This window comes from Lutjanus erythropterus, chromosome 19 (genome assembly GCF_056507025.1).
Source record: "Lutjanus erythropterus isolate fLutEry1 chromosome 19, fLutEry1.hap2, whole genome shotgun sequence".
Classification (NCBI taxonomy): domain Eukaryota; kingdom Metazoa; phylum Chordata; class Actinopteri; order Lutjaniformes; family Lutjanidae; genus Lutjanus; species Lutjanus erythropterus.
Window position 1 is genome coordinate 22,611,606 of NC_139335.1, and position 12,496 is coordinate 22,624,101.

Consider the following 12,496-nt stretch of genomic DNA (forward strand, 5'->3'; position numbering starts at 1 on the left):
CTTTAAACATGTTCATATTTTTGGTAAACAGTGAACTGATGTTACTCTATAACTCTGGTGTACCAGTGAAGTGTATGAACTACACTGCAGGCTGGAGAAACACACAAACAGATCTGTTTTATACGCTTTATAAACATCTGTATCCATGAAAACCCATTTCTGCCAATATGATGGAAAAGTCATTATTGTCCAGAAAGTTCCTCATTATTTTAAGATACTAACTCAATATTTCAAGATAGGGTTGACTGGGGGCAATTATAACTTCATAACTCACAAACTATTTGAAATACCCCGGTCATATTTTGATATGATAAACATATATTTGTGCACAAAATTTCCACTAATAAGGACAAGACTGTAATATTTAATTTGAAGTGTCTAATAATGTTACTTAAGTTTTTGGTTTTTTTTTTTGGATGTGGTTCAAATTCTTTTAGATGTCAGGCATCAGGTCTATCTGTCTTTGCTGACAAGGTTACTATGCTAAGATTTTAATTATTTTAATTTCATTCAAAGTAATTTTACATTTACAAATAAATGCTTCCATTGGTTAATTTGGAACTTTTTCAAGTAATATTTGTGGTCCTGGAGAGTGAGTGTACATCTTCTCAGCTACTGTTAAGGAACAAGCCCACAAAATTTGCCAGCTAGTGTCAGCTCACGTGTTTAGGGGATTGCTTGTCTCCACTGAAGCTCTGCAAAAAGAAAAAAAAAAGTCATAATATTTACCAACAGTAAACTGAACAGTACATCTGGAAAGCAGACTTGCCAGCATGCACAAAATGAGAGAATATGAGCCTATACAGACCATATACTAGTTGGCAGTTATAAAACAAGCAACAGAAATAATTGCAGACCCTCAATAATTTCTCTTCTCTGAATACAAGCCACTGCCTCTGTAAGAAGACTCCATGTGCCAAAGTGCAAATCTTCAAGCTATTGTTTGTTACGACCTTAATGAAGCTGCTAAACTCTGATGTTAAATCTCAGTGCAATAGAGCAATGTGCGATAAATAGATGAGCACTTAAACACTTAGCACTTTAGCTAAGCACAAATAAATACACAAGCACTTTAGCACTTGAGCGCTTTTGCATTTTAATTCTTACAGCTTTGTGGTGTGGTCATGGTCAAATGTCTATTTTTTGTTTTATGATACTTTTGTGCAGTGTGACTGTGACTTTTTTTTTTATAACTAGTATACATCAAAATCATCAAGGATCCAGCACTCCTGTTGAGGAGAGTGTGGATCTTTTTTTGGGAGAAAGTAATCTTTACAGCTGCAAGTAAGTTTTCTGCATTTCATGTTCACCTTTAAAATGTTGCATACAATTTTAAAAAGTAAACTTTATTTGAAGATATAAACTGATGAAAATGTAAAAGGAATCACATTTGTTTAAAATGTTCGTCAGCGAGATTGAGGATTTATTGGTTCAATTTAATATCTTAGGCTTATTGAACATGTTTTCTCAAGTGCAACTGCATTAATGTAAAGTTAATTTGACTAGAAAAGTTTATTTGCTTTAAGTGATCACTTTAATCAACTTAAAATTTTAAGGCAGTAAAACAAGGTAAGGTAAAACAACTACAAATATATATGTTTTTTTTTTTTTTTACAGTGCATCTTTGTCTGAACATCCTCTGTTTCTCTATATTGTAACCCTTCGAGGCAGCTGGATTCACAAGATCACACAAGAATCCATCTCGCCAGGCTTCAAGTTATCTGTTTGCGTCTGCAGCAAAAGTGGTGGAGCCAATCAGTGTCCTAGAAGGGACTACTGGCAGCTAAGGGTGTGGTTTTGGGTGTGACAACCGCAAGAAGCATCTATGGAAGAGACTCATCCTGAACAAACAATTGCAGCTCCTGAAGAGGTTACCGTAGATACTGTGATAGCATCAGTTATATCAGAACTGGAGAGTATTTCTTCATTGAAAGAAGAACAAAGAACAACACTGAAGGCTTTTCTCTGTGGAAAAGATGTTTTCGTTCTTCTCTCGACTGACTTCTGCAAAAGTTTGATCTGATTGGTTGATGTTAGACGTGATAGACAGATGGTTCATCCAATCACTTGCCAAGTGTTTTTTTTTTCCAAAGTGCCTGTCCTTTTCCAAACAGTTTCTTAGGACAACTTCCCAGATGGTTCTGTTTAACAGGTTAATGTCCACCCGTCCTGCAGGGATTTCTCTGCTGTTGCTTCTTCCTGAGATTTCTGTTGTGAAGTCATGGTTATGTTAAATTGAGGATATGATCCTGTCATGTACTGGACAGATTGTGAAGCCGTCTGAGACAAAACTGTGATTTTAAGCTTTATAGTTATAACTGACTTGACTCAAGAGAAGAGAAAAGGCAAACGATAAAGGGAAAGAAAGACAGAAAGACAAATGCAGGTTAGATTCACAGACAGAGAGACAGAGGAGGTCAGGAATCAGTGACGGAGAGGGAGCAGGGAGAAAGAGAAGGCAAAGGAACCAGAGGGCACGAGAGAGAGAGAGAGAGAGAGAGAGAGAGAGAGAGAGACAAGATGAAGAAAAATGGCTAGAATATGAAGGTGTGAAGGGATGATGAGAGAGAGGAGGGAGAGGTGATGTATGAGACGAGAGGAAAGACAGAAAACCAGAGAAGAGGGGATGGGCCTGAAGAAGGCATCCTGATAAGTGACACAATGCACAGATACGTCTCATAAGTACGATGGATAGAGGATGATAAAAACAGTCTGTTCCTGTGTAACCAGATATAAAAATGAAATATGACAGAAAACTTCCTGGGAGGTGAGCGTCGGCCCTCACCCACAGGTGGCAGCCTCGAGCTGGAGAAGACTTCCCTTCTCTGTGTTCAAAATTCAAGCAGTGGAGAAGCAGGTTGGTGAAGGTTTACAATGAAAGCACAGTATTATAATGTGCATGTAATACTGAAATTCAGAATCTAAGAGAAAAGTTAACGGTTTGTGCAACAAAATATGCTATATTCAAAGAAAACAGTAACAATGCTACAAAAAAAGGCTGAGGCAGAAAAAAATGGTTTAATTTTTTTAGTCCAGCTTGGTGCATTGTAATAGATTGAAGATGTAGTGCCTCATTTATTTTTAAAATATCTTTTTAGACTTATTATTGTTATTGTTATTATACAACAAAAATACTGACACATAAGAGAAAACACATACAGTCCAACCAAGACTGGATTTTTGGGGCCGATATCATTATCAGAGAGTAAAAAAGTTTAATTTGATTGCATCGACCGTTATTCTTTATACAGAATATAACGTAGATGTAACGTAGATAAAACTGGTGTTATGTATTAAATATCAAATGTATACATATATGTATAAATGTATAGATTTTCTCCAGCCAAGACTGAGGAGGTTGCAGTAGTAATGCTTTCAGCCCTGACTAGTGTCTGCAGAGCTTCCTGTCAGGCTGCTCTTGACAGGTCTTGACAAACTCCACCAATCATAAGAGTGAGGGCAGCCTGAGAGGCAAAACCCAGGGGAGAACATTTCAGAAATCTGCAGCCATCAAAGCTTATTACCATGAGCACATGGTATCAACTGAAGGCATGAGTGTATCAACATTTTTACCAACAGGTCTGGCTGATGTATTCTGGCAGCGATAAGAGAGATTTTACAGACTAAGTCATGTCCCCCTCGTCCTCAGTGTGAATGAGGAGGAGCTGGTGGTCTGTATTCAGCTGTCAGGTATTCAGTGGGCATCACCTCGTCTTCACAGCTACAGAGGGATTTCATTCGCACTGTCATCCCTGTCTAAATACCCACAATGGCAGCTGTGTGTGTGTGTGTGTGTGTGTGTGTGTGTGTGTGTGTGAGAGAGAGAGAGACAGACAGGGAAAGAGAGAGAGACAAGTAAACATGCCTGAAATTCAAAGACTGTGATGTTTCATTCATTATGCTGTCAGCATGAATAATAGATAGCTAATTGATATGCAGTACATCACACACAAATACAAACACGCACACACACACGCTTCCATGTGGGATCGCACTCTGAACTAATATTTGTAAGGCACAGTTGTCATTTCGCATTCAAATTTATCACAAGAGGCAGAAGAACAAGAGACACAGTGAGGTGTGAGAGAGACGGAGAGATCAAAAGCCAAAGAAAACAAGAAACACACACACACACACACACAAACAGCCACATATATATCATACAAGCATGCAGAGAGAAATAATAAGTACTGCTGTCTCTGTAACTACTAGCTTTTTTCTTATTAAACTTTCATTTTATTAGCTCCCTGATTTGAGGGGTCATAAGGTGATTAATGGGATAACAAAGAAAAACCTTCTATCAGGCCTGATTCTGATCTTTTGTATCTGCTTTTAACCTTCATTTTTATCTCTGCAGGCCTCTAGAAATAATTCAGTCAATTCACAATTAACCAAAAATAAATCACTTGTTGCTTTAAGTGCACACTGTGCAACCTGTAAAGAGGGATTGTTTCGTTTAAGATCTGAGATATACTTGCTTTTAACTACACATCAGCATTGGCATCACGACTACCTTGTGTAACTTACATCCATTTGGCAGGACAGTTGTGTGTGTGCTGCGCGAACACGAATGCAAACTTTTGGTTAAAAAGCAAGTATGTCACTGGACTAAGAGCTCATGAACCAAAAAAGTTGGTTTGTGTTTGTTCAATAATAAAATAGAGCACATAACTCTCCTTAAATCCACAACTAGTTTTTGTGTTTCTGTTTGGATAAACAGTCCGGGACCTAAACACTCAGCTGATGGGTTGTACAGTACCAAACTGTTTTTCTTGCTGAGTTTTGCTGAGCATCCAGAGTCACGGCTAACCGAGCTAACAGCAGTTAGTGGTTAGTGGTTACTTACTTTAGCAACAAGTAAAGCTATTTTTCCATCAGCGAAATCTGTAATTGACCTTGGTGCTGTGCTGTGTTCATCCCAGTGACTGGTCGTGTTCACTGGGAGTCTGCTAAGGCCAGTTCTGTTGCCTACCAACGCCAGCTAACAGTTACGGTTAACTTCTCTAGCAACAAACAAAGCAAGAGTCAGTGGATAAAGTTATAAAGTTGTTGTATAAACTTTTGTACAGTGAAGCTTGAAGAAACACCACAGTCTGCTCCAGTGAAGGGATATATTTTCCTTTCGTTCTCTTGTGGTGTCATAGCAAGAGAGCGTTTCATTGGACGCTGAAAACTGAAAATGCCATTTGAAATACCCAAGAATATACACAAAACGTCTTTGTTGTCATTGTTGGGCCAGATGCTGGCATATAGATGATGTATGGCTCAGTACATATGTGATAAAAACACTTCAACATCGATTTTAACTTCATGGGAACTTAAAGGCTTCTGATGCGTAAGACATAAAGAAAACAGAGCTGAAAAGACAAGTAATCAGAGAGGGATGCATGTGTGAATGAAAGACTGACAGACAGAAAAGAGGGAAGAAGGAGAAAATAGAGTTAGTATAGACGTGAATAAAGAAAGCTCTGTTTTTTTTTTCTTTTTGACAAAACAGTTGAAGGACAAACACAGTGTTCTGAAAGTCTGAGAGCAGACTCCACTCTGAATAACAACCCTTTCAAACTGTTGTGCTCACTGTGCGTTTGAACGCCCCCTCACTTAGATACCTGTCTCCTGGGAAACCGGTGTGTGCGACTCACACTCACTCACTCACTCTCTCTCTCTCTCTCTCTCACACACACACACACACACACACACACACACACACACACACACACACACACACACACACACACACACGGCTGCCTTGGAACAGCTGAGGAGTGAAGAAAGAGAGGTAGAGGGATTCAACAGTAATGAGTTTAAACACTCACATATACACAGGTGCACACACTCACACACGCACGCACGCACACACACACTCGCATCTCAGCTCCCTCTGCTCCTTGCGTTGAAGCTGCAATGGAGCCTCAGCCAATCAAACGGCTCTGTTCATGCGATGCCAGCCAATCAGAACCGTGCATGCCGACACTCCCACAGGGGTGTGTGTAGGGCACTGCTGAGGTAGGATGGAGAGGCAGAGTGTGTGCCAGTGTATGTCAGGATGTGTGGATACCTTTCTGTGCTGGTGTACTATATCTGTGTGTGTGTGTGTGTGTGTGTGTGTGTCAGAGGAAGCTCCCAGCAGGTTCTGATGTTATGCTGATGTTGGTCCTTTGGGGGAAACAGAGAGGCGGCCGAACCCCTGACTGCTGCTCTCACTATGAAACAGGAACACACACTCAGTTCATGTCAGCAAAGATTTAATTACACGTGGACACACAGGAATTCAAAAGCCACACACACACACACACACACACACACACACAACACACACCTTTGCCAGCTCTTTGAGGGCAGAGTCATGAACGGTCAGCGGTGGAAAATGTGTCTCCCGTGGTCAGCTCTGCAGCTCAGCAGAGGAAGCTGAACTTTCCTCCATTTTATCACAACCAGCAGCTTCATTACAGGGCTGCCAAAATGGAGGCCTGATGGAGTCCACTGTTGATTAAAGGGGCAGTCCACACAAACTGCACCGGGGCACAAAAGCAAAGTAAAAATCAAAAACATGAGAGCCTGCCAATGATGCTTCTTCTGGTGGCGGTGAAACCTGCAGGAGAAGAGGTGATGGAATAGTCCAGTGTTTTGTGAAATGCACTGATGTGCCTTCTGGCAGACAGCTGGATGGGAAGATTTATACGACTCTCATATCTGTGTGGTAAATACAAAGCTAGAGCTAACAGTCTGTTAGCTTAGCTGAGCACAAACACTGGAAACAGAGGAAGGAGGTAGCATGGTTGTCCAAAGGTAACAAAATCCTCCAACCAGCACATCCAAAGCTCACTAATTAACAAGTTCTATCTTGTTTTGTTTCCTTTAGACAGAGCCATGTTTTTATTCCCTGTAAAACAAAATGTGTGCTTGAACCAACCAATTTCAACAATAACAATGATCAATGCTCAACTTTTAGTGGCACAGAGCTAAGGTTTAATAGTTAGCTAACTACCAACAACATGATATGTTGGGTTATGACACACCCACTTTTCAATGTTCAAATCAAATTATTGTCTATCCTGTTTCACACATATGTATATGTATTTTTGACATATGTCAATCATCTGGGCTTGAACAAGAAAGAAAATTAGCATATTTCCCAAAATGTTTTAAATTTTTCGTTAAAGGAGAAATATGTGATACATGTCAATTATTCATTCTGTGCTTGGATAACTGTTTTTGTTTGCCTGTTTCACCTTGATTGGAGCTCAAATTAATGCAGAATGTTCGCAAAAAATGATTTAGTATCTGTTTATGGGTTGTTAGAAACCATCAATGATCTTTGAGGAGGAGTACATATTTATAACACTTAAATATTGGACAATACGTTAATGGAGTCTGGCAGGCAGTCACTGAACTCCAACTCCAGAGTGTGTATGTTCAAAGCAGCAGGCTTTTGTTTTCAGGATAACAGGCTTTGCTTTACACTGACAGACAACTGACAGCTGATCAACTTACGGTATACAACTCCTTCCTTGTTATTGTCAAATTACAATGTTGACCGTGTCTTGCACTCCTTCAGTGCTCCTTCAGCCTACCTGAGCTTCCTTGAGTCTAGGGAGGAGGGGGCAGGGGGAAACAACTCGCTTCAAACATAGACTGGATATAAAATAGGACTTCAGCGTATTTAATATACTGTCTATGGCTCCAACTGGACTGGAGTACTCATTTTAGGATGAGCAATTGTTACATATTGCTCCTTTAAAGCATCTTTCAGACACTCTGTGAACACGTCATGTTAGACTAAACTAAAATTCACAATGAATCAGAACTGTGTTCCTGCTCTTTGCCTGCAGATTTATGGCTGAAAGGAGCAAAAATAAGGCAGAGAGTGCTGACAGGGAAAGGTTTGTCATTGATATCAGACAAGAGAAAAGCCTGATGAAAGAAACTGATTTTTACACCAGAGACTCACAGAACACCAAAAGTACAGTTCCATCTGTTTATTGATTAACTATAAAATATTGAGTTACTAAAACAATTTAAAAGAAACACTGATAAACGTGGTTGCTGTCTGTAAAAAAAAAAAAAAAAAGAAAAAACAGTTCCTTACACATACAGTATAGGGTGACAGAATATATCTGGTTTCAGATTTATCTCTAAAATGTATTCTTTTTTTTTTGCATTTTTACAAGATTAGACATGTGTACAAAGTATATTCTGATAGCTTTTTCTCCCCTCAGACAGTGAAGGATCATTTACAAAACTTAGATGATTTTTCTATTTATTTTCAAAATAATCTTTTTTTTTCTGTAACAGGACGATAACGATACTGAAGGAACAGCAGACGAAGAACCAGCCTCCAGTCCACCTCTCTCTCTCTCTCTCTCTCTCTCTCTCTCTCTCTGTCTCCCATTCTCTCTTTTGCTCTCTCTCCCATTCCTCTCTTTCTCTCTCTCTAGCAGCTAGCTCCCAGTGCCAGTCAGCAGTATTGCTTGAGAGGCGTGGACGATTGTTCAGAGAGGGGAAGCAAGGGAAGAAAAAAATGACGGCAACATGCAAAAGAAAAAAAAAATCACAGCAAAATCAAAAATTTGAAAGACAAGCCAAACAACTAGAACATAAATGGTGATAAAAAGAACATATTCAAAGTCTTAAAACATATGACACCAAATAAAAATGAAGGCGAAGTGGGCAATAAGTGTGTGTGCGTGTGTGTGTGTGTGTGTGTGTGTGTTGGACCCTGTTTGAAGGCCTAAGGCTGGGCTTTGGATGGAGATAGGGGGGCAAATAGAGATTGGAAGGCAATAACACACCTTAAAGTGTTGCAATGGTGTGTAAGTGTGTGCATGTGTGTAATACCAAGGGATAAGAGTATGATGTCTTATCAGTCTCCCTGCCTCACACTCACACTCTCTCACACGCACACGCACACACACACACACACACACACACACACACACACACACACACACACACACACACACAGAAAAAAGTGCTTTAGCAGCTCCAGGGGTAAACAAACATTCATAACGGGCACTTTAACTTGTTCACTCTGCAAACACCGGTACGACCAGTGTACCCACATTACACTCCCACAGCTGAGATACCAGCTGCACATTCATTCTGGCTGACTGTCCCTCAAAACTTTTGAACTTTTTGTCTGCAGAAATGCGAGTTTCAGGCAGCAGCTTGAGGAGCAGGTGGGGCTTTAAGCAGGTAATCGATTGAGTAATCTCAGAAAACAGCACATGTAGTCCCTCCGTACCTGGTTATATCACTTTCAATACTAATAGTCTAGCAGCACATTATCAAACTTTTCTTTTACGGGCTGGCTATCATGTCTGGATTTTACAGTTGGAGATGTGCTCAAATGCTACTATACAGGCAGACGTCTTTTGTCATTTATTGGAAAAACGTCACACGAACAACATCAACATCTTGGGACGTCTCACAGCCATCTCAGAGTGAGTAAAAATAAGATAAAATCAGACAAATCCAGACATAACCAAAAGATCTCAAAAGAGTAGAAAATATTAAACCTATTGAATATCAACAAGACAATCTTCAGTCTCTGCAGTGAAGCAGAGAGTGGGCAACGTGGTAATAAACATACAAGAAAATCAACATGATAATCACAGATAAAAACTATAAATACAGCATACTATATACTGTATACAGATACTGATACAAACTCTATACACAATAGTGTAGCTAAGTGAGTTAAGAGCTCAGGAACGGAGGGTTCGTTAAACTATAAATCACAAAGAATTCAGGCGTTTCCCAATGTCAGCAGACTGGGAAAAATCTGATTACTCCTCGAGGGGGGCGGGACCTAAGCAAGATTTTGGCGAATCATCATCATAAGGCCTGGGAGAGTAAGGCCGCCCAAACGCTCACAACCCTGAGCACGACATTCAACAGTCTCACCCTAAAAACGGTTCAAACTAGGCACATAGAAAAAATTCATAAGCAGCTAAGAGAGACGAAAAAGAAGAACTTGTAAAAAGGGACGTGGCGGCGTGTGTTTGTTTATCTGGGGCATTATGCAGAGGAGAGCCGGCGGGGGGCAGTTAGAAGGGGGGGTTAGTAAAGGAAGACGTACAAGACTCCCCCGTCACAGAGTCTCCTCGTTCAAAGTGCATTCATGTCATCGATGATTGCATGGAGGGTCAAAACATGTTCAAACTGGGGCTAAGATAGACATCCAAAAAACAGCAGAAGCAAAAGAAAACTAAAAGACATCGAGCACGGGACATTTAGAGGTTGAAAACGCTGCAGCCAAAACAAATGAACGGAGCCAAACTGTGGAAGATGACTGTTAAAATTGAATTATGTCCATGATGGAATCAGTGCTGGCAGCTGCATACTGACTATCAGCGCCATGACCTTGATGCATCTGGGGCTGACTGCAGCGTTCAAAACCCTAAAAACACCTTAAAAAAAGCAGAAAAAAAAGGGAAAATCCACCCTCTGGGACTCCACACACTGGAGTCACTTTGTGATCAAGTGTTGTAGTTGACTTTTCTGAATCTTGTAGCCGTGCTAGGTCTTTATGGATGAGAGCAGCCATATGTTACATCCCTTTTTTTTTTAACAGCCACGCCCACCTTTGGATGAAAACAAGCACTATAAACGCAGCCAGTCTGTCAAAACACTTCATCACAGGTTAGGTAATGATGTTACTAATTAATGACATGTGCCGATTTTGCCTGTAGATCAAAGTGAATCATAAAATAGTCTTAGTGATGGTGTAACTAAAGTTTTTACTGTGGAAAATATGGCCCTAATATAAAAACACCTGCTTTTAGAATGAAGTTTGGCTCAACAGTGCCAAAACAGCAAAATAAAGTGTCTGAATTACATTATGTGAAGATTTAATAAGGTACTTGTAAATGTCAGGTTTGTCCATTTTAATGGAGGCAAACTGACAGGATGACTATTTCTTTATTTTTTCTGTGTAAAATAGCATAATTGTTCACTTGACTGGTCAGAGAGTTTGGGCTCCTAATAGCTTGAACAGTGCTGCAGTTTTCTAATTTTATCCAAATAAAGAGTAAAAATTAGAGTGGTTGTTTTCACCCCAAAAGGGTTCAGGCTCTCATCTATTGAGGCTTCTGTCAGGTGGAGAAACTGGAGACTCTTTTCCCCGTGCATGTTGTTCAACCTCAGTGCAAAATGGGCAAACAACCAAATACAAGACACATCAACAGCAGCGTGTTTAGTTTCATAGTGTTTTTAGGGTGGATTTTTCCTTTAAGATAAGGAACTCAAAGATGAAAAAGGGAAGTGCTTTAAATAGTTCCTCTCTCTTTAAGCCTGAGTCTCTGAGGGAGTCATAAGTTTTAGTAGCGCACGGACAGCTTCCCCGTCCGAGTTAGGATTGTCAAGGGGAATAGAAGGGGTTAAATTAAAGGGAGGGTAGATATTTTAAGTGTTTTCTTTTTTTGTTAAGTGCTTTCTGTTGGACAGCAATGGAAGGAGTCTCTACCTTTGTCTTTCTGTGCATCCCTGTCTCTCTTTGTCTGTCGCTCCTGCTGTTCTGTAGATACATTTATATGACTGTAACATGACTGTAACATCACCACAGCAACATCATAAGCACAACGTCACATCACCGGCGCGTGTGTCTCTCTCTGTCTGTTTTTTTTTGTCTGTCCTGCCGGGGGGCGGGACGGACAGCAACGGGCCTCTCTCCTGTATCATCATCATTCACAGTTCATTAAAGCTTCTCGACTGTTTACCTCTTTAGAAAAAAGTACTCTGACATAAATCTATTACATGAAAATAAAACACTCAGATTTTCCTCTATATAACTGTGTGTATTACGTGGAGGTGAGTATTTACATGTGTCTGTGCATGTGTGAGTGTGAGTATGTGTTTATGAAGGGTATATTTACATTTAAAAGGACACTGAAGTGTGTGTTCTGAAGCGTTCCCACGAACACAACGAGCAGTGTGTGTTAATGGAGTCTGTGTGTGCAAAAGTTTCAAGAGACTTGTTCCTTTTAACACTGTCTATAGTGTCTCCTGTCTCTGTAGTCATCGCTGTTCACAACAGTCTGTTTGAAGTGTATCGTGGTTTCGGAGCGGTTGAGTTTATCGAGTCACGGCCGTGAAAGGATCCATCATGAGTGAAGGTCAGTGATTAGACTTGTTAAAGACCTCGGGCTGTGTTTGACTCCCTTGTGAGGTCCAGAGTTGGTAAGTCAGGTCATGATTTGGTTTCAGCGACTCGTTGGGAGGTTCTGTGTTCGCTCAGCAGATGACCGGGACCCCGTCCGTGTTGAAGATCATGCCGGTGGTGGGTTCATAGGTACCGGCCAGGTAGTAGAGGTCCTCGCTGTCGGCGTAGCGGCGTGTGTGGGTCATCTGCTCGTACTCCTCAACGCTTACCACCAGGCACTTGTGGCTGACCGTCTGCACATCGTTCTCGTCGCTGTGAGACGACTGGTAGAGGGCGCGCTGTGAAAGAGACAGAGGTTTTATTCTTAATACACTGTATATACTATGGATCAAA

General features: G+C 40.6%; 1 protein-coding gene across 1 annotated transcript in view; it reads right to left on the reverse strand.

Moving 5' to 3' along the window:
* Positions 1-10,835: 10,835 nt before the first annotated feature.
* The window catches only part of tnrc18 (trinucleotide repeat containing 18), a 61,374-nt gene continuing 59,713 nt past the window's right edge, over positions 10,836-12,496 (reverse strand). Inside the window, exon 30 of the mRNA XM_084744419.1 lies at positions 10,836-12,441. Within this exon, the coding sequence (XP_084600545.1) occupies positions 12,235-12,441 (207 nt within the window). The 3' untranslated portion in view covers positions 10,836-12,234. The remainder of the gene's footprint in view (positions 12,442-12,496) is intronic.